The sequence below is a fragment of the Typopeltis vanoorti genome, chromosome 8, assembly GCF_054136105.1.
Source record: "Typopeltis vanoorti isolate ZY-2024b chromosome 8, IOZ_Tvanoo_1.0, whole genome shotgun sequence".
NCBI classification, from domain to species: Eukaryota; Metazoa; Arthropoda; class Arachnida; order Uropygi; family Thelyphonidae; genus Typopeltis; species Typopeltis vanoorti.
In genome coordinates, this window is record NC_143556.1 from 7,728,788 (window position 1) to 7,752,554 (window position 23,767).

Sequence of the window (23,767 nt, forward strand, 5' to 3'; positions counted from 1 at the left end):
AGGAAACTCACTAAATACTCTTGCAGAAAACTCTCACAATATCAAACTATTGAAAAGTCCCAAACCAAAGACCTATAGATAGAATGCTATGTTAACAAGAAATTCATTGCAGCAAACTACTCACTATAACAAACTATTTGTGTAGTCCTTACAACTTTACTACAGTGAGAGTCAACTGCATCTGATTTGATCAGCTCTTACTTTTTGATCTATAGAAATCCTACAGTGGTTGGGTTGATTTAATTATGATTGCTGATGCTCTCCTAACTACATCACCCCACCTACATCTTGTCCTTCTTCAGAGTATTTGTCTCACTTCTTTGTTTCAAGTAGCTATTTTCAATAATCACAGTTTCTGTTCTATTTAAGTAATGATACCTTCTCAGATTAGATGCTGTGCATTCTTGAATATCAATAGAGTTCTTTTTCAATATTAAATGTGCATTTAAAAGTAACAGTCACAGAAAATAATCTGTTTATTTATGCTGATTTAGAGTGATTGATGCATTGGTAATGAGGAGTAAGCAAGCCAAAGAATTGGTACGAGGTACAGATGACTTGACTGGGAACAAGGAACATATAATATTGCATATTAGGAGAAGGAAAAAAAGATAATAGTGTGATAGGAAAGGTAGTCAGTGTGTTGCCCAGGTATGACAGTGACAAAATGAGGCAGAGAGTGAAGATTGTGAATGATGTGTTAGCAGAAATGTGTGAGGAGAAAGAAGTGCAGTTTGTTTATGTGTGGAAGTTTGAAAGATGAACTGAACTGTATAAGAGTGATGGACTTCATTTGAATAGTTTTGGTATGAGTCATTTGGAGAGACTACTGCTGAAAGGCAGAGTAATGAGTGCAGAGAATGAATCTGATCAAGTAAGAAGCGATGTGAAAGAGTATGAGAGTAAGGAAGCAGAGATTGAAGTGGTGTATATGAATGAAGAAAAGGGTAACATGCATGTAGAGAATGAGAGAACTCAGGGTAGACATGAGAACATGTGAGAAAGGCTAATTCTCCAAGAGAATGTGAATGCATGTGCACACAAAAAGGGAAGAGGATGATCTGGGATTTAGGGAAAACAGCTGGATTTGAAGAAGGTTCTGGGACGAATAAGAAAAAAAAGAAACTGCTTGAGGAAAGTATGGAGAAGTCACATCTAATAACTTCTTATACTTATCATACATCCTGGAATGAACTGTTATGTTTGTATACAAATGCTAGAAGTATAGGGGTTGATAATTGATAGAAACCTGAAGTTTAGGGGACATATTGCAAAGGTGGTGAAGGTAACACAGAGGATTGCTGCAATTATGAGAAGGACACTGACCTGGAGAGATAAAAGGGTTATCATTCTGTTGTATAAGTCTCTGATCAGACCACACTTGGACTATTGTTGTCAGATTTGGTCCCCAGGATTTGAAGGGGATAAATTAACTGTGGAAAGGATACAAAGACAGAGACAAAGATGGTTTCAGGACTGTACAAGGATAGTTATGAGGATCGGCTGAGGGAATGTGGACTGCAGAGTTTGGTGGATAGAAGAAGGAGAGGTGATATGATTGAGACTTTTAAACTGTTGAGAGGTGGTTACAGGGTTGACACTGGGGAGTTCTTTCACTTGGTTGAACAGCGGGAAGGAGTGATGACAAGAGGCCATCCCTGGAAGTTACGAAAGGAAACTGTGAGCAAGAGGGTAAGGAGTGGTTTCTTTGTGTGGAGGGTGGTTGAACCATGGAATGCATTGCCTGATGGAGTGGTGAGGGCGAGAATGGTCAATGAGTTTAAAGAGTGGTATGATAGACTTTGTGTTTCTTAGGGGGACCTCCCCTCGATGAGTCTTGACAGACTTTATGTTCTTAGGAAGGACCTCCCACGATGAGTCTTTGGACTCCATGGAGGCCTGAATAATAATAAGAAGAAGAATAAGAAGAAACAAGCCAAATGAAATGATTGCATTGATTGAGTTTGTTCACCCAAAAAGTGTTGGAAGAAGTGAGACATGGTTGAATATGAATGATTCACCCCATACAGCAGAGGGAAATACTTAATTTCAACAAAAAACAATAAAAAAAATGATAAACTATTACAAGGTTTTATTTTCGAAGGCAGCACAGTTATTCCTGTAATGGTGGGAAGCCAGGTTAAATCAGTAAAAATCGAAAGATTTCCAATGGAATATACAGAGAACAGCAATGAAATTCTTATACAGACATTCTCTAAATGGGGTAAAATTAGTAACATATGAAAGGATTTATTAGGTGAACATCCAAACTGGTTTTCTAGTGATGTCACCACAATGGATATGAGAATGCCAGTACCAACTTTTGTCAACATCAGTACAACCCAGTGCCTGTGTTGTGGTTCATACAATCACTTGGGCAGCAACTGCACCAAATCTAAATGTTTCAACTACATGGAGATCAGACACATTGCTAATCAATGTCTCAAACCATGTTAAAAATGCAAAAGTTCTGAACATTGCATTAACACCTGTCCTTTCAAAACCTTCACTGAAAGAATGGGAGCACCAATGGAGCGATTTTGAACTCCGTATATATATCAGAGAGGCATACAGAAGAGTTCGCGGATCTTCCAATTCAGTCTAGTAAAGAAGGCACTTTTAAACAAACTACACTTGCTATAATCCCAAAAGAGTATATAACCAAATCAGCCAGAAATTATCCTCAAAATTCCAGAACTGCAGGAGCCACTTTCCCATTCAAATATGGATGGAACAACATTGGTAATTGAAATTACCAATAATGAACCTAGTATAACAACTGAACAGATACAAGACAAAATGCAAACACATGAAACTGCTCTATAAGGAGAAACTGGAAAAGAAAACAGAAAAGCAAATAAGACAACTGAAAGAACTTAATATGCAGACAAGATCATCAAAAAAAGAAATATGAATTCATAAAAAAAATGAGGATAAACAAAAAATAATTAAAAGATGTGTTAAAAAAAGGAACTACAATACATCTAAAAGAAAAAGAGGTAATAAAAAATATAAAGATGGAGAAGGTTGAGGATTGTGACAAATAAAGACTCTTCAGGCTCAGAAGTGTTTATGGGCTATGAAGAACGATCTCATATAATAAAGGGAAAGCAAGAGATACAATTTAAAAAAAAATAATAAAATTTACTGATTCAAAGTTTTCTCAATACAATTATCATCTACGTGAAAAGAAAACAACTAGCTTCCAAATCAAGAACAATATGCTGGAAATTGAAATAATGGAAAACAACTGTAAAACATTGAAAAACAGTTTATAAGAAGTAGGCTACACAATTGCTCCACAGATTGAAGACCTTATCAGGTTCATTCAAATTCTAGAAGTTAAAAACTTACTAGTGACACTTCACTAATCATAGCATTTCCTTTCTACATTTCCTCATTAAATGTGCAAGGATTCCACATGCAAATTAAAAAAGGAACTATATGGAAACTTATGCTATGCCATAATATCAGGTTTTTGTTTCTCCAATAAACATACTTCTGTGGATATAAAAACTTTAACAGATAGACATGCACTTCTTTCTTATTGGAGCTTTGGAAGATTTAACAGGGATGGAGTAGGAGTTCTTAATCTTGTCCCCCCTCCTCTTCCTTGGGTCATTCTGTAATATCCAAAGGGATGTCGGAGAGAGAATCCTGACAATATCTGGAAATACTGTAATATTTAATACTGTACTGTAATACTGTAATGTGTAATAAGGTTTATAAATGTTTATGCTCCATCCAATGGACAGTGGCGTAGCTAGAGCTGTTGCCACCCAGGGCGGTCCCTGAGTTTGCCGCCCCTCTCAATATACACCACAAATACTACAAAAAGTCAAAACGACGTATAAGGAAATAAATTAAAACAATATGTTTATTTTTGAAGTAAAACTTTAATTTCAACATTCTAAAATGTTATTTTTCTTGCTTTTCTGTTAGCAAAATCATCGATTACAATGGCGAAGTCTATTTCATAGTAATGTAGGTAATTCTTAATCTATTTTATTTAGAAAAACTCCTCTCACAACTAGCAACACTGACAGCAATTATGAGGAAAATTCTCAGTAGTATTACAATATTTGGAAATGAGTTCTCGAGACTGTATTTTAGAATTAACTGCAAAATTTCAAAAAAAGGGTCTAAGTGCCACCCGGGGTGGACCGCCCCTCTGCACCACCCCACTAGCTACGCCACTGCCAATGGAACAGTTAGATGAAATTTCTTTCAGAAAATGGAGCCGTATTTATACAGTGCCCACTACATCATAGCAGCTGGAGACTGGAATTGTATCGAAAACCCAAAATTAGACAAAATAAGAGGGCACCCCAGGGATGGAAAAGTGAGATATGCACAGTTAAAAACATGTCTCAACAATGCTCAACTAGTAGCCATATGGAGGATTTGCAATCCTAATCTCCAGGCTTACACATACATGAATGAAGATATCGGTACCAATCTTGATAGAATTTATATCTCTTCTTGCCTCATAAACAGGATAATTCAGATAAAACATCTTGACATCAACATGTAGGATAGCTAAAGAGAGGTATGAACAGCAGTTAGCTAATGAAGCTAAAAAGAATCCTAGGGAGTTCTTTCGATATGTAGCCAGCAAAAGAAAGAATGATTATGGAAGGATGACATTGATTGGAGGAAATGGTATAAAGACAGCTGTTGCAGAATGTGTGGTGGAGATACTTAATGAGCAGTTCATAAAGATCTTTCAATCTTGTGAATGTGACTTCATGGAGAGATTAAGAGCAGTTGATGATGGGGAGGAGAGACTGACTGTAAGTGAGCAAGAGGTGTTTGGGGAGTTGAGTAAACTAGACGTAAATAAGGGAGTGCGACTTGATAATATATCACCGCGTATTCTGAAGGAATGTGCCAGAGAGTTGACACCTGACTTGACATATTTTTTTAATACAAGTCTTGCACTTGGTCAAGTCCCTAAAGAGTGGAAGGAGGGCAAGATTGTGCCACTTCATAAAGGAGGTGATCGAACTCAAGCATCAAACTATAGGCCTATCTGTGTGTCAGGTGTTGTGGTTAAGTTGTTGTAGAAGCTTGTGAGAACTAGGATCCAGAGTTGGGTTGACAACAATGGTATAATCTTTGATGGACAGCATGGATTTGCTAAAGGGAGGTCGTGTTTTAGTAATCTACTTACTTATTACAATAAAGTGACTGCTTCCTTGGACAGAGGAGAAGGATACACAGTAATATACTTGGATTTCGCAAAAGCTTTTGATAGAGTGCCTCATGATAAGTTGACAGTCAAACTGTAGCAGATGGGGTTGGATATTAGATTAGTGCATTGGATTGGAGACTGGCTATCTGATAGGTATCAACAAGTTGTGTATGGGGGTGCAATATCCAGAAAAAGGAAAGTCACTAGTGGAGTGCCTCAGGGATCTGTTTTAGGGCCATTACTATTTAACTTGTATATTAATGATATCGGCGAAGATTTGGATGGAGATATTCAGTTGTTTGCAGATGATGCAAAGTTGGGACGAACCATAAAGAGTAGTGAAGATGTTGTGGCCTTGCAAGAAGACTTGAATAAATTGAGTGATTGGGCAAGCAAATGGGGATGTGAGTTCAATGTTGCAAAATGTAAGGTTTTAAAATTTGGAAAACAAAGATGGGATGCAGAATTTATGCTTGGTGAAAATATATTGTTGGAAGTAGAGGAAATAAGAGATCTGGGAGTGATAGTGGATAAGGATCTAAAATTTAGGGGTCACATCGCCAAAATTGTGAAAACAACACAAAGACTTCTGGGAATGATGAGGAGGACACTGACGTGTAGAAGTAGGGAGATTCTTGTTCCATTGTATAAGGCTTTGATTAGGCCACACATGGACTATTGTGCCCAGATTTGGTCACCTGGTTTTCAGAAGGATGAAGAGATGTTGGAAAGGGTCCAAAGGCGACTGACTAAGGTAGTTTCTGACCTCTGGAATGTCGAGTATGAGGAAAGATTGAAAAGATGTAATTTGCAGAGACTAGTGGAGAGAAGGAAGAGGGGAGATATGATAGAGACCTACAAGTTGGTAAGGGGTTGCTATAGGATCAATGGTGGAGAAGTTCTACAGCGAATAGTGGGAGATCAGGGGAGAACCAGAGGTCATCCCTGGAAACTGTATAAAGAGGGTGTGAGTAGGGGAGTGAGAGGCAGGTTTTTTTCGTGCAGAGTTGTGAATGATTGGAATGCCTTGCCTGAGAGTGTGGTGTCTGCAAGGAGTTTGAATGTGTTTAAGACCCGGTATGATGAGATGTGTGTGTGAGATAAAAGGACCTCCTAGATGAGTCTTTGACTCCATGAGGTCTTGTTTAATAATAATAATAATAATAATGTCAGATCATAATCTAGTTCTACTTAAATTCTGCTGCATGGAACTAAGTAGAGATCAGTTCTGGACCAAGGAGACCTCTACCAAATTTTCCGTTATCTTTTCAACCAAATTCCAGACCCTCTTTAAATTGGAATAGTGTTACATGGAACCGGGATATGTGGTTAAAATTCAAACAAGCAGTAAAACAGAACATGATTGAATGGGGAAAGGAACAGGCTTTCCTCAAAAGAAAAAAGTTGAAGGACCTGTATAAAGAAAGAAGCTGGTTCGTAGGAAACCAACACGATGGCATAAAATGTAGCAACATCGTTAGAAACATTAACATAGAGATAGAAGTGGAAAGTACTGTGGGAAATTATAACTCTTGGAACATTAATGGCTTTCCTGTTCATATCCAAGATGGGATTGACAGACATCTGAAAGACAAGAAGATCCCTGGACCTAATGGTCTAGTGATAGAACTTTACTGCAAGGCCTGGGATTTTATTCTTCCCATTCTAGTTATACTGTTTAATTCTTTCCTCTCATCAGGACATATACCAAGTGAATTTGTAGCAAGCCATACCATCCTCATTCCAAAACCTAATAGAGATCACACCTTAATCAGAGCTGGAGACGTAATTCTCTATCTAATACCGACTACAAGATATTTTTCTGGATTATCAATAAGTGACTCAATGTGGGAACGAGAAACATAATTAAAAGCACACAGGTGTATGGGGTTCCAGACTGAATAGTAGAACTGAATCCGTTTATGTTATATGATCTAATTTGCTTCATTAATATGAAAACTTTCTTCGATGGCAGTGCTATCAGTAGACCTTACTCAAGGATTTGATAATGTCTCATATCACTTTCTGTACCACATCCTCCAGCAAATTTTTGTTGTAAAAAGCTGCTATCCATTATCAAAGGAGCCTATGCCAATTCAACTACTCACCTTCTAGTTTGAGGTTCCTGTAAGATCTCAAAATTCAAAAAGGAGTCAAGCAAGATTTCTCTCTTAGTCCATTGTTCTTTGCATTGGTTCTTGAACTTCTCTTAGAGGAAGTCAACAATACACGTGCTCTACAAGAAATAACATTTCCTTTAACTATGAAGGAAAATAAGTATTAGCATATATGCTGATGATGTAGTGGGCACTTTGAAGGAAAATGATTCCATATACATATCATCTGGTGTTTTGGAAAAAAAATCAGCAAGATCAGTGGATTAACTACCAATCCACTACAAGACAAAATTAAAAGTTTTTGGAAAGTGGGATCTTGGAGGCATTCCTTTTGGATAAACACCTAAGAGAGAACTCCTCATTATACTAGGAATTCCCTTATCCACTTACCCAATATTACCAGTTCAAGAACTTATATACAAGACACTGAAACCTCAGAAGACTGGAAAATAGAGCCACTTTCCTTTTCTTCTAAAGCCATAGTACTCAAAACCTCAGTTGTACATAACAAATATTACAAACATCACAGCAGCTGAAGAAAAGCAATTATATAGTAAGCCTGTGCAATTATTTTGCTGCAAACAATACTAAGAAGTTAAAAAGGTATTTTTTCAACTATCAAAGAAACATGAAAGATTTGGGCTTCCAGTCTTAAAATTCTGCTATTTAAGCAACACAGCTTCAAAAATCCATAAAATATTGCAGACCAATCATACATGTGCAGACCTTCTCCTCTACTACATGGGTTTTCATCTTCCCCTGTTTAGAGTAAATGATTATAAAAGTCCAAAGGCTGAGACTGTTCCAGAATACTACAATGTGCTCAATTGTAAGATTGCTACAACACTCTGACAATGACATTATTTCTTTCATGATTTACCCAACTGCATTATCTACATTATTTACAACATTATCTACCCAACTGCAGAAGCTCAGTGAAAGAGATTTCTTTATAACAAACTTCTGCAGTTGGGTACTGAAAATAGCACTTTTTTCATAACTTATTGAAGTTACAAAGATACCCTAATAGGGAGGGATCTTGCTTGGAGTCACTTTCCAATCAATACCATCCAATGAAGGTACTTTAACATCAGAGATCTAATCTGTTATATCTGTTACCAATTGAAAACAGTAGAGCATGCATATTTGGAACAGATTATGTAATGTATTGGGCATTCCATTACTTACAACTGAACAAGTTAATTTTTTTGCAGTACCCACCACCTGCCAGTAATGGGAAGAGAATTTTGATTTTTATAATTAATGAATTAAAATACTATTTACAGAAGGTTAGAAAGAAACATAGATTTGAAAACCAGCGATATGACATCCAAATGCTTTATTATATTGTACTATGGAAATTTCATTGTTCAGTCAAAAGATTTCTGTATTTAGAAAGAAGCATTCTAGGAGATATGAAATTTTTGGCTGGGTGGTGTGGACCACCCACATTATGCAATGTTCATCAGGGGGAGATGAGCCCCATAGCTCAGTCAGTATAGATGAAGCTCTTTGGTCAGAAATACCTAGGTTCGATTCTCATCCATAACATGAGGCACTTTTATCTGGTCTCTTTCGACAAAAGGTGAATTAGCTGGTCTGAAATGGAGGTAGGGTTTTTTTCACCCAGAAACAGCAAAACAGGCAAACCGATCCCATGAATACACACAGATTACAGTCAGGTTATTGATTATTAAGATTTTAAGATTACATAAAGATTACTTATGACCCAGCCATTAGCCTGATTCATCAGTGATATGCCTGATGAATCAAGGTTAAAAATGGGAGGTAGATTGAGATGAAGCCGTACTTCCATGTAAAAGAAGCCACATAGTCATTGTATCATCATATGCTAAACAAACCAGGAGGATATGAAATTCTGTCTATTTTTGTTATGAGAAGTTTTGTTTTTTAAATGGTTCCATCTTCTTAATTCAATGTGGTCTTATGGTCTATTGCAGGGATGACTGGAGAGCAATCCCAGGAAGTATTGATGCAGAAAGAATTATGTGGAATTATAAGGCAGGCATCTATTATATACTTAGAATCCAGCTTGGAAAAGTACAATAGATGAAAGAATTTAAAGGAAGAGAGGTCAGTAGTGCTTGGGAGATACTTAAGAAAAATCTGCTGACAGCAATGACAGATGTGTACACTTTGAGTGCAAAAGATAAAGTGATTTGAAGTCAAATGGATAAGTAGAAAAATTAAAGAAATATAAAGAGAGAGAGAGGTTCAGAATAGTTGCATTAGGAATATAAGGCACAAGCTGGGAAGATGATTGGTATAGTAAGTACAGAAAAATTAGAATATGAGAGGAACTTGCACTGCAATCCATGGAGGACAACCCAAGGAATTTTTTTTGCTATATGGCTAGTAGGAAGAAAAATTATTGTGACAGATTACCCTGCTGGATGGAGATAAGACTTGAGTCACCAAGGCAGATACATATTTAAGCTACTTTTATGATTACTTTATTAGTGTTCAATCCTGGTAAAGCAGGCTTATTCTTTGAGAGATAAGGAGGAGTGAAGCATTCAAGGTGAATGAAGAGGATATATCCAGATAATGAATATGCTCAATGTCAGTAAGGCATAGGGACTAGATGGAATTTCATCATGTACAGTATTTTAAGGAAGTGTACGGTGGAATTGACTATGTCATTAACTTGGCTGTTTAGTGAAAGTCTTGTAATGGGGCAAGTTACTGGAGAGTGGAAGCATGATAAGATAGCACCATTATATAAGAGTATTTTTAGAGTGGCAGCATTAAACTATGGGCCAGTTTGTATTTCTCCTGTGGTTGTTAAGATTTTGGAGAAATTGATAAGAACTCATATATACAACTGGGCAGATAAGGGCAATAATATTTATGCAGGCCATGGATGTGTTAAGGGACACTCTTATTTAGTAATCTGGTTGCCTTTTACAATACAATAATTAAGCTGGGAAGGGGGGGGGGAATGAAAGGGGATATCAATTTAATGCAACTAAATGAAAGGTTTAGAAATTTGGAATCTACAGATGAGATATTTCATACTGACTTGGATGAGTCATACTGGAAGAAGTAGAAGAAGCAAGGAATTTGTGGACAGAAATCTGAAGTTTAGAAGCTGCATTGCAAAGATTGTGAAAACTGAACTGACTCCAATTCAGAGAAAATCATTAACCACAAAATTTGAGTACATTAGATGGCACCACATTTGGGAAGCAAACATTCTAAGATCGTCAGCAAGACAATCCAATTTAGCCCACAAGGGGGCACCGTTTAGGACTCTAGGACCAACTTCTGTTGCCTTTCTTCAGCCTCATTTGCTCAGTGTGAGTGCCTGCATTCACATATCATTATTTTGTGATCCCTGAAGATGGAAATGTAACATTGCAAAAATATAGGTAGTTATTAATTAAAATTTTTAGAATTAAATCTAGTTTGCATTGTCATTTCCTAAAAAATTAGAAGCTATGTCTAACCAACTTATAAGCTTATCTACAAAAATTAACCACAAGATATAAGAGTGGTGTTCCATTGTATAAAGCTTTTGAATATAGAAATCTAGCATTATTCATCATCTCTATGGATCATATTATAAAAGCAAATAATATCAAGCTTGACAGGAAAAGCCCTACAAAGATCTGTAGAAGACCAAAATATAAGACAAGTGATACTGGAGAGCAATAGTGCACTCAGGATCTAATCTTGGGAGAGGGGAACCTGAGTTGAGTAGACAATTTGAGAATACACACTACACATCGCATATGACCTATGACTGAACATCTGCAATGATCGCTAATTCATAAGTAGTATAGAAATAGAAGACACGACACAACATAAATTTTAAAAAATGAATTTTTAGGAAAAGATTTTTGGAAAATTTTCTAATGTTTTTTTTCCTTTTTCTTTGGGGAAAAGGGCCTCACCCCCCCACTGGGTGCACCACTGCTAGAGAGGGGAGGGGAAAGGGTCCATCCCTGGTACATGCAAAAAAAAGTAGTGAGTAAGAGGGCAAGAAATAAGTTTTTTTTGCATGAAGAGAAGTAGAAGTTATGGAATGCATTGCCTGAAAGGATGGTAAAAGTGCAAACAGTGGATGAGTTTGAAGAGTGGTATGATAGCTTATGTTATTATTATTATTGTTCCGGGCAACTCCAAGGAGTCGACAGACTCATCGAGGGAGGCCCTAACATCATGTCAAGAACAACTATTCGACATTCACACAGTGTCTATCATACCTTGCCTTGAACTCATTCACGGTCGTAGCACCCACAACAGACTCTGGAAGCTTATTCCACTCATTCACCACTCTCCAAGTAAAAAACCTAGCACTAACACCCTTGTCAACCATGCTCTTGCCCAGCTTCCATGCATGGCCCCTAGTCCTCCCACCACCAGTCATATTTTCAAAATTATCTTCTGGATCAATCTTATAGAAACCCTTCAGTAATGGCTCAATCATATCACCCCCTCCTTCGTCTATCGTCCAATTTCTGCAACCCACAAATCTTCAACCTATTCTCATAAGGTTCATTCCACAGACCTGCTATCATCTTGGTCACTCGTCTCTGGATCCTCTCCACTTCCTCCCCATCACAAAGAAACCCTGGTGCCCATAACTGGGCACAGCAGTCCAGATGAGGTCTTATCAAGGCTCGATACAGAGGAACAATAACTTGTTTGTCTCTGCTTGTTAAAGTATTTTTCAGAAGCCAAGCGATTTGATGAGCTGATTTAGCCACTTTTGCAATGTGCTCCCTAAACTTCAATTCCCTATCTACCAACACTCCCAAATCCCTGGCCTCGTCAATCTCCTGGAGTGTGGTTCCACCAATGTGATATACTGCTGCTATTCTTTTCACCTCAAAATGCATAACCTTACACTTTGCCACATTAAATTGACATCCATTTTTCCTAGCCCAGTCCTCCAAACTATCCAAATCATCCTGTACACTAACAATTGCTCTACCCAACTTTACATCATCAGCAAACAAGTGAACACTTCCTCTCAAATCGTTTCCTATATCATTGATGAACAAATTGAAAAGCAGTGGTCCAAGAACAGAGCCCGGCGGCACTCCACTAGTCACAAGCCGTCTTTTAGACTCCACTCCTGAATAAACCAGTCTCTGGTATCTCTCCTTCAACCACCCTCCTATCTATCTCACCAACCCTATATCTATCCCAATCTGCTCCAGTTTACTGATTAGGGTTCCATGTTGTATCCTATCAAAGGCCTTGGCAAGGTCCAATAGTATCACTGTAAACCCATTACCCCTATCCAGTTCAGCCATCACTGTGTTATAAAACGTGAGCAAGTTACTGAGACATGATCTACCCTTTACAAAACCATGTTGTCCCCCATACAATATCTCATTTTCATCTATCCAATCCTGTATTCTTTTCTTGACTAATTTCTCTAGGACCTTGACAATGATTCCTGATATACTAATCGGTCAGTAATTTACAACAACAGTCTTGGAACCACATTTATGCAGTGGAACTATTTTCCCCCTCTTTCTACCCCCTTGGAACTAACCCAGACCCGAGACTCAAATTAAACAAAATGGTCAAGGGTACTGACAATTCTTTAGCTGCTTCTCGTACAACACGAGCTGGTATACCATCCAATGCCACAGATGTATTGACATTGAGGTTATGTAATAGACTACTCACCTCCACTTCATTCACCACAATTCCTGTACAATCTACTGGTTTATTCATTTCTGCAATGTCACCACATGGATGATATACTCTTGCAAAGTGCTCACTCAGTAACTCAACTATATCAACTGATTCAGTTACCTCCCTACCATCGGCATTCTTTAAAATCATTCTGCCATGTACATTTTTCCTTTTACTTGCTACATATCTAAAAAACTGTTTAGGATTCTCTTTAGCCTGCATGGCCAATGTTCTTTCGTAATCTTTATTTGCTTTTCTTACCGCACTCGTCACCCTCCTGGCCTGCGCCTTATACCGTTCATGTGCCTACCAGTCACCTTTCTCCTTAAATTCCCTCCATAGTTGTTTCTTTTTTTGCAGCTCAAGCTTAATGGTGTTATTCATCCATTTAACCCCTACTTGATTTATTATTCGGACTCTAGGTATACAGTCAGCCATTGCTTCATGCAAGCACTTCTTAACTACCTCCCATGCACTATCAACTTCAAGTCCTTGCAGTTGTACATGCCATGGCACTGAACCAATCAAACTCCTAAGCTTGTTATACTTTCTAGCCTGATAATTCCACATGTACCCTGTCTTAATTGAAAATTTTACACCTTTAGCCACCTCCCAAGTCAAGACCCTATGATCACTCTCAGCGATTGGTGGCAATGTGGTCATATTTGTTACAGCCAAATCCTCAGATGTAATTACTAGGTCAAGCACTCTCTGACCCCTAGTATTTTCCATTACATGCTGTCACAGATAGTTATCCCTTAATAACCGCATAAAATCCAATTCCTTCCTCCAGTGTGTCCTCTCCTCACTCCAATCAATGCGACCATAGTTGAAATCTCCCATGATAATCACCCTCCTTCCACTCATTTCTTCTGTTTGCTTGTGAATACTGTCACCACCATCTTTTCCATCACCTGGTCTATAGCAACACCCAATTGTATATTTAGTTCTGCTAGCCACAATCTCACAACAAATGGCCTCAAATGTGCTCTTTTCTCTATCCTGCAATTCAACTTCTATTCTCCTTGGCTGTAGCTCATCAGCTATCATCAATAATACTCCTCCACCCATTTTATCCTCCCTGTCATTCCTGAACACACTATACCCATCACATTCAATCCCACTAGCTATATCATCTACAGTCAGCCATGTTTCACTAATACCAATAACCTGTGGTCTGGAAGTGCCAACCATGGCCAAAAACTCTTCCTTCTTGTTCCTAATACTCCTAGCATTAGTGTACATGAATTTAAGACCCCCATTAGCCCCAACCCTACCTTGATGCCTTATATTTCACTCTGATTTGTTGTCCTTATTTGCTCTGGCATATTATATTCATTCTTACATTCAACTGCCTCCCTAAGGACTGTATATCTACTCCCCCCTTAACAAATCTAGTTTCCCTGAATTTGCACATCCACTACATTCAGCAACACTTTGTCAAGTGTTCTCACACCGTAACCATTCAAATGCAAGCCATCCATCTTATACAGATCCTTTCGTCCATCGAACTCACTCCACACATCCACAAATTCCACACCACTCGTCATACATAACTCATGCATAAAGTCATTCGCAATTATGGCCCTCCTTTTAAACATTTCACTGTCATACCGTGGCAAAAGACTAATCATTCTAACTCTCTCACTCTTTTCTTTTGCTACCTCAAACAATTCATTCAGGTCTTCTGTCATTTCCATTTTATCTCCTTTCAAATCATTCGTACCTGCCACAACAATCATTTCTTTCACCCTTTCCTTTTGCTCTCTAATAGACTCAGTTACATCCTTTATGGTCACACCAGGTTGGTACGATTTTGTCAAATCCTCTACTAACACACCTCGTACTAACGAGTCTCCATACATGTGTTTTATAGTATTGGCCCCCCATGATAAGTAAGTTTCCATGTCAGGAAATTAATAATAATAAACAAGAAATGTCACAGCTAGAAAAGTTACTGAACCAGAAATGCTTAAATATGAAAGTATAAAACTTTTACAGAAGCTTTCAAACATAATTCAGAAGTTGTTATCATAAAGCCTATTAATAACCTGTCTTTAAAAAGAAGATGAGAGGGAGATGAAACAACTTGAGAATTACAGATGAATCTTTCCACTGAGTCTTCATGGTAAAATTTATTTAATTATAACATATAGACACGTTTTCACAAGAATATTATATTTTAATTTGCTAAATATTTCAGTCTGAAAATAACAGACCATCTTCAGTGGCTACATAGGAACAGTTTTTAACAAGGTGGAATACCAACAATTGATCATTCAAAAGTAGAACGATGTTATATCGCTAAGCATTAAAGAGAGGAAAACATTTTTTTTTATCAGAGTAATGATTAAATTAAAGATATTAATTCACAAATTCATATAATAATCTTAATTTATAAATAACATTTGACTAATGTAAGAATTAAAAGTCTTAATTTAAAAAAAAAAAAAATAAATATATATATATACACACACTAATGTGTTACCCTGATTAAACGTTCAAATTTATAGCAACACCTATGTAGGAGGCGAGTCTTGGACCAGAGGATGTTGTGGCTTGTCTCTATTCCATATTGAGCCAATCCAGACTTATCGGACTTGTTGCGCTGAATGTATGATTGATGTTCTTGAATTATTTTTTCTATAGAACGTCCTGTTTGTCCAAAGTAGGATAGATTGCAGTTACAAGGAACTTGATACACACCAGGCAGAGACATAGTTGAGCATTTATCTTCAGAAGAGGTAAAATAGGTGGATATTTTGTTGATAGGTATATAAGTGACTGTTAAATCATATTTCTTCAGAATTCTTGAAATTGGTACTGAAATTCCAGAAATATAAGGAATTGAAACTCTACGTATTGAATCTTTGTTGTTTTGGATTGGCTTCTAAAAAGCGAACAGATATTGTGTACTCTTTTGGAGAAGCCATTTAATTTTGTGTGGTTTGATAGTTGAAAGTTCTTTCTGTAATTCATGAGGAGTTGAACAATTAGTTCTGGCTCGTCAGATTAAACATTTTATGATTCCTGTTTTTTGATATGGATGATGAGCAGATTGTTTGAAAATATAACGTCCAGTGAAAGTGGGTTTCTGTAAACTGTTGTTAGGATGCCTGAAGGTGAACGGATGAGGAGGACGTCTAAAAAGGATAACTTGTTGTCTTTTTCGATCTCCATGGTAAACTTAATAAGAGGATGTAAGGAATTGATTCTGGCTAAAAAGGAAGGTAAAGAATCTCTGTTATGAGGCCATACTGAAAAGATGTTGTCTATATATCTCATCTAAAAGGATGATTGAGGGAATATAGATGAGAACAGGACGTCTTCTAGATGTTCCAAATAAAAGTTGGTTAGAGCAAGTGAAAGTGGACTTCCCATGGCTGTTCCTTCCACTCGGTTGTAGAATTTGTTTTGACATAAGAAATATCCAGAATGCATCACGAAATCAAATAATTTTATAATGGCTTGTGTGAAGATGTCAGTAAGTAATTGTAAAGTTTCTTTGAGAGGTACATTAGTATTTAGGGATTCCACATCGAAGCTCACCATAAGATCAGTAGGTTGTAATGAGATGTTACAAGAACATCAATCATACATTCAGCACATCAAATCAGATAAGTCTGGATTGGCTCAGCACAGAATAGAGACAAGCCACAACATCCTCTGGTCCAAGACTCGTCTCCTACATAGGTGTCGCTATAAATTTTAACGTCTATTTAAAGAAAGTGCTGTGGCCTTACTTCAACACCCTAACTTGAATCAAAATGACTGTATATCTTTATCAAAAATATGGGAAAGTTTAATCAGGATAACACATTAATAAATATATAATTTTTTATTTTTTTTTAAATTAAGACTTTTAATTCTTACATTGGTCTAATGTTATTTATAAATTAAGATTATTATATGAATTTGTGAATTAATATCTTTAATTTAATCATCACTCTGATAAAAAATGTTTTCCTCTCTTTAATGTTTAGCGATATAACATCATGCAGCTCGTTCTACTTTTGAATGATCAATTGTTGGTATTCCACCTTGTTAAAAACTGTTCCTATGTAGCCACTGAAGATAGTCTGTTATTTTCTGACTGAAATATTTGGCAAATTAAAATATAATATTCTTGTGAAAACATGTCTATATGTTATAATCTTAATGTCACAAGTTTCTCTAAAGAATCAAAATTTATGTAAGCATACTTGCAAAATGGATAAGAAAATTTGTGGAGAACAAAAAGTCCTACTTTTTTTTTTTATTCTCATAATTATACTGTACAAATGAGACAATATACAGAAGCAATATATATAGCCTTTATTTAAGTTGTAAATCAACAGTATAAAGTTGATGAAGGACGTACAGAATATGGCTTGATGTATTAAATATCAGGTGTGTGACAACAATGCACATTATCTCCACTGTCATCTACATGAATCACATTATGAAAGTAAATGATATCAAATCTAATACTGAAGATATTACAACTATTTATTTTATACACATAGTTTTATGTGCCTAAATAAATCCAGTCCAAGTCTTCAAGACTGTTTAGCTAATCTGAATAACTGATGCAAAAGCATGACAATATGACCAATATGAACAAAAGTATGAAACCAGGGGAATATTTTAGAGCTCATGTAAAAGTGGTTTTATCTGTGTTCTTGTGTTTTTCACTTAAAAGGTTAGTGTGTTGTAGTATATAATCCCCAAAATAGCGAAATTAAAGCAGATTATCAGAGGAATTACAGAAAGTCAAGAGATGAAACAAGGGGAGAAAATGAAATTAAGCAGCAAAATAAGAAACAACAAACCACCGAATCAGGTAAGTAATGTTTTTGTAAAAAGAAGGATGTTATTTGGCATGGCGACTCTATCAAAAAACATGATGTTGATAAGTGGGTTATAACATCAAGTTTTCCAGCAACTAAATTTAAAAATATAGCACATATAATTCAAAAAAGGAAAGTAAAAGTAAATGAGATTGTAACTGTAGCAGTATATAAAAACGACTTAACTGGTGATAAGTTCAGTATGCGAGAGGACATGAAAGGATTGGTGGAAGAGGCAAGAGTGTAGACTAAAAAAGTGAAATAGTAAGTATACTACCTTGATATGATAAAAATGAATTAAGAAGAAGGCCTACCTATGATGGCAAATGATTCAATGCATAGGCTGTGTAGAAAGAATGTATGCAAGCCTTTTGGATGTGTGGAGTGAGTTTGAGAGAAGATTAGATTTGTATAAGAGGGATGGCCTACACCTGAATGCATTTGGTATCAGGAGTCATGAAAAACTAATAACTGGTATGAGACCTAACACAGAGAGTCAAGGAAACTAAATTATAATGGGAGGAATGATGAGAATGTGTGTAAGAGTGACAATGTTAGGTAACTGTGCAAATGAGAGAATTAGCATTATTATGGAAATGATCATGAAGACAGAATGATGTTCATCTGGTTTGAACCTATCATGCACGTGCAAGGATGTCTGAATAAATAAGGCACTAGATAAGAACAGAGATCTGCAGTTGGTCCAACTGTATCATGCACTCTGCATCAAAGAGTATACAGGTAACTTTTTATGTCTGTACACAAATGCTAGGAGTATCAGAAACAAAGGGGTAGAGTTTGTTTCCTTTGCCAGTATGCTGAGACCTCAGAGTGTAAACATTAGTGAGACCTGGCTATCAAAAACAGAAATACTAACTGGTATTGAGTGTAGTAAAGGATACAGTATTTTTAAGAAGGCTAGATAAGATTGGATAGGAGAGAAGAGAGGATGTTGCTAATGATACTGGATGAACTGAATCTAGTAAGCATTGAGAGACCAATACTGTAATACTAGTAACAATTTTTCATGTGGCAGTGAATTTCAAGCCGTCTGGTGTAAGGCAGAGTCTAACAAGATCAAATACATAGTGGGCTGTTGTTACAAACCTGATATTGGTTGGTAGTGACAAAGAAATGCATCACATAATCAAGAATGGTGCAAAAAAGAAATCATAATGGGGGGACTTGAATTATCTAATCATTGACTAAGCATTAGTAAAATCATTTGTGAAGAATGGAAATGAATTTATTGAGACAATTTCCTCAAGCAGCATGTGACAGAAGAAACTTGAGATCAATGAGTGTTAGATCTGATTATAGTGTCAGAGTTAAACAGGTAACTATTCTGTCTCCAGTTGGTGACAGTGATTATATGGCACTAACTTGGGAAATGGGTAAGGTTATGAATGTTCCATTCAGAAAAGGTTATTACATTCTGAACTACAAAGCAGAAGGTAATAACTGCCTGAGGAGTATGCAAGGTTGATGATGTAGAAAGAATACCAAATTCATAAGGATGATGTCAGTTATGAAAATTATAAGGAGACCAGAAAACTCACAACTGTTGTATGGAAAGAAACTGGCTCTACAAGTTAAAGAATTCTATTGTTATGCTACAAGTAAAAGAAAGAATGAGTATGGAAAAATAACTCTACTGAATGAAGATGATGTGTTGGTGATAGTTACAGAAGAAACTGTTCAACAAAAAAGTGATCACATTGGAAAATACTATCAACCTGAGTGTTCAGCTGAAATCACTATTCCTTTAACCAGACTATATAATTTGAGTTTCAGAATAGGGAAGATTCTACAGGAGTGGAAAGAATGTATGGTAATCCCATTTGCACAAGGTTGTGCAAAGGCATCCAACTATTGATCAATCAGTATCTCTGGAGTGATGGTGGGTTTTGGAAAAGTTGTTAGGGCTCACATTCAGAAATAGGTTGACAGAGAATGAACAGCATGGATTTAGTAAAGGAAGGTTATGCTTGAGCAGCTTGCTCACATTCTATAATAATGTTACTATTGCATTAGACAAGGGGAATGGATACACCATGATACTTTTGGATTTAACTAAACCTTTTGACATTATGGGATTGGATTATAAAATACTAGTATGGATAAGAGGACAACTGACTGACAGACATCAAATAGTGGTAATGGGGGGGGGGCAGCAAGATTTAAACTAACCAGTGGTGTTCCACAAGGATCAGTCATTGGTCCATTATTATTCAATATGCGACGGATTTGATTTGAAAGGCATGCTTCAGCAATTTGTGGATGATGCAGAGATAGGCAGGATAATCAAGAATGCAAATGGGATGAATTGCATAACGAACACTAGAGGATTTTACTCCATGTGGAATACTGCAATTGAATATTGGAGTATTTCACATGGAAAATGGCTATTAGTTCAATGTTAATAAATGTAAAACGATGTACTTTGGCGTAATTAGATATCGAATGTCTTTTTTTTTATATTGGTGAATGCCAGAAGAAACTGATCAGGCTAGAGATTTTGGAGCTTTGGTAGGCAGGGAGTTGAAGTTCGAGGGCCATATAGCAAAGATTGCAAATATAACTCCAAGGAAAATTGCTATGCTGAAACAAATCTTGACATATAAAGATAAGTTATTTTTGCCTGTGTACAAGGCCTTGATAAGAACTCATTTGTACTACTGTACACAGTTCTGATCTCCTGGTTTCCATGATGATTCTGATACACTGGAGAGAGTGCAAAGGAGTGTTAAAATGATATAAGGATTGTGGAATACTGATTATTATTAGTATTATCTGATCTCCATGGAGTCAAAGGACTCATCACGGAAAGTCTATACTCTCTCATGCCAAAAAATCATCAGGCCATGTCTTGAATCCCATTTAGTGTTTCCACACTCACCACACTTTCAGGCAATGCATTCCACTCACCAATGCAAAGAACGTGCTTCATACCCTCCTTATACATCCTCCATGGGTGGCCTGTAGTTTTACTCCTGCTTCCCTCTACTCTATGAATTCATAGAGTAGAGGGAAGCTTCCCTCTTCACATTAATTGGTAACAACCCCCTCACCAACTTATGTCACAATCATATCCCCTTTTCTTCTTCTATTCACAAGGCTCAGTAAGTTGTATATTCTCAATCTCTCCTTGTATCTGACATTTCCTAGACATGACACTAACTTAGTAAACCTTCTTCTCTAATACATCCTCATTTCCCCCTCCCTGAAAACCAGGTAACCAAATCTGTGCACAGTAGTTCATATGTGGCCTGATCAAAGCCTTATACAAGGGAACCATAACTTCTTTGCTTCTGCATCAATGTTCTCCTCATTATTGCCATAATTTGTTGGGATGCTCATGCAAATTGAACAATGTGACCCCTAAACTCTTCAAGTCTCTGTCCATCATTAATTCCAGATCTCTCACCTCCTCCACCTCCTTAAAAATTTCTCCATTAATACTCTGCATCCTAACCTTGTCTACAAAATTTTCAAGACCTTGCACTTTGCAATATAAAAAAAAGGGTTAGCTCCAATCATTAGCCCACTCCAAAATCTATTCAGATCCTCCTGCAAGGTCCAATGTCTTTACTTCTCATAGCCCTTCCCAACTTTGCATCATTGGCAAACAGCTGCACATCTCAAGTTAAGCCTGTCACGATGCCATTAACATACAAATTAAACAATAACAGTCCCAAATTATGAAGACAGACAGACTGAGAATTTGTAACCTGTAGACATTAGCAACAGGAAAAACGGGAGTGAGGTGATATGATCGAGACTTATAAATCTTTGAAAGAATAATACAGGATACAAATAAATGGAATTTTCATTTTATGGAAGGTGGGGAAAGGATAAGAAGACAACAACCTTAGAAGTTAAGAATGAATGGTGTCAATAAAGGTTGCAAGAACTAGATTTTCTTTTGGAACAACATCCATTGGAGACTAACAATGGATGTTGTGTGTGCAAGTAGCATGAATGAATTCAAGAAAAAGTATGACAGCTAGTGCAGATTGTTTGCAGCCTCCTTCGATGAATCCTTACTGTGTGGACGTGTCTCTTAATAATAATAATAAGTTATTTTTGTCATTAAGTAAAATATTCAATTCAAAGAGAAAAATATTGTATGTAAAAAAAAATAACTGACAAACATTTTCTGAACAATGACTAGAACTTTAAATGAATCAATCATATCTATGATAAGGAAAGGAAACAAATTATGAATGTCATTGATTATTTACCTGTTATATTAAGTGATTGTGTAATTTCATAATACGCAGCAGCTATATCACAAGTATCTGGTACACAAATTCCAAGTTTAATTGGGAGAGTCTGAAACACAATTTAAAAAAACCATTAAATAAGCTGTGGAATCAAAAATGTATTTAACTGTTTCTGTTAAACAAAACTTATCTCAGTACTTGTAGGAATTTCCTTCTCTCTTCAACTATGCTATATATATAGTTAAAAGAAATTTATATCAATCTGAAATAACTCTTTGTAAGTGAATTATATAAACTTTGTAAATTTTTTTTAATATTTTATAATTATTGCCAGTTCCAGTATAAATACCACATAATTTGAAGATAAAACTTTATTAGTTTCACACTTCTCTGCTAGTTTCATATACATTTTTGTACACTTCTTCAACAGAGTTTGTTACATATCAGTTAGAGGAGAAGAGATGCTTACTATATCAAAGTTCTAAAACCAAGAGTTTTGACAAAGTAAAGGTCTCTGGGCATTTAACTGATATCTAACAAACTCTTCCACAGGTATGCACAAAAAAGGTACTTGAAACTAGTAGAGAAGAGTGAAACTGAAATTAATCAAGTATCATCTTAAAATTAGACGCTATACTAGAACTCACAAGAATTTCAACATACCAAACAAATTGCAAAAGTGCACTATTTTATATTTCATTTTTAAGCAAGATAAATTAACTTAAACTTGATTACTGATGTTTTTGATGACTACTATTTATAGTTGATATTATTATTATTGAACAAGCACCTCCATGGAGTCCGAAGTCTCATTGTGGGAGACGAAATCTATCATACTACTCCTTGAATCATTAACAGATAAAGCACTCACAACTGACTCTAGCAAACCCATTCCACTTATTCACAACTCATCAAGTGAAAAAGCTAGACCTCACATCTTACTAACTACAGCTTTATTCAACTTCCAGTGATGACCCTTGTTCTGGTCCTTCTAGCAAACATTTCCCCAGCATCAATCTTATAAAACCTTTAAGTAACTTAAATATTTCTATCATATTTCCTCTTTTTCTACTATCAACCAACTTCTGCAATCCACACACACACACACACACACACACACCCTCAATTTATCCTCATAGGGAACATTTCACAGTCCACTAACCATTTTGGTCACTCACCTCTGAATCCTTTCCACTGCTTCCTCATCCCTAAGAAGCCCAGGAGACCAGACCTGAGCACCGTAATCCATATGTGGATGCATTAAGGCATTATAAAGAGGAATAACTGCCTTATCTTTATCCTTCATTGTTAAACGATGATCATAATTCATTGTAAAAATTATGGAAACAATTAGTTGTTCCCATAATTTTTAAAACTAATTCCTTACCTCCACATGTTAATGTATTCTTCAATATTTTAAGGAGACTTGTGACATAAAGATTGAATAATATAAGCACGTAAACACAAGAGAGAGAGAGAGATATTTAATTAGCCAAATATTTCGGTCTGAAAATTGCAGACCATCTTCAGTGGCACTACAAGAGCAGTTTTAAAAAATACAAGGTGGAATACTAACAATAGATCATTTAAAAATACAACAAGCAGCATGATGTTATATCACCGGGAATATTATTAAGCAGAGACATGATTGAAATAAAGATATTAATTAATAACATTAAATAACAAAATTAATATGAATTAATGAGTTATCCTGATTAGACTTCC

At 36.3% G+C, this 23,767-nt stretch overlaps 1 protein-coding gene across 1 annotated transcript in view; it reads right to left on the minus strand.

The window, feature by feature from the left end:
- LOC150103708 (O-acyltransferase like protein-like) overlaps positions 1-23,767 on the minus strand; it is a 151,230-nt gene that overhangs the window by 75,673 nt on the left and 51,790 nt on the right. Inside the window, exon 3 of the mRNA XM_090397059.1 lies at positions 22,061-22,151. Within this exon, the coding sequence (XP_090253185.1) occupies positions 22,061-22,151 (91 nt within the window). The remainder of the gene's footprint in view (positions 1-22,060; positions 22,152-23,767) is intronic.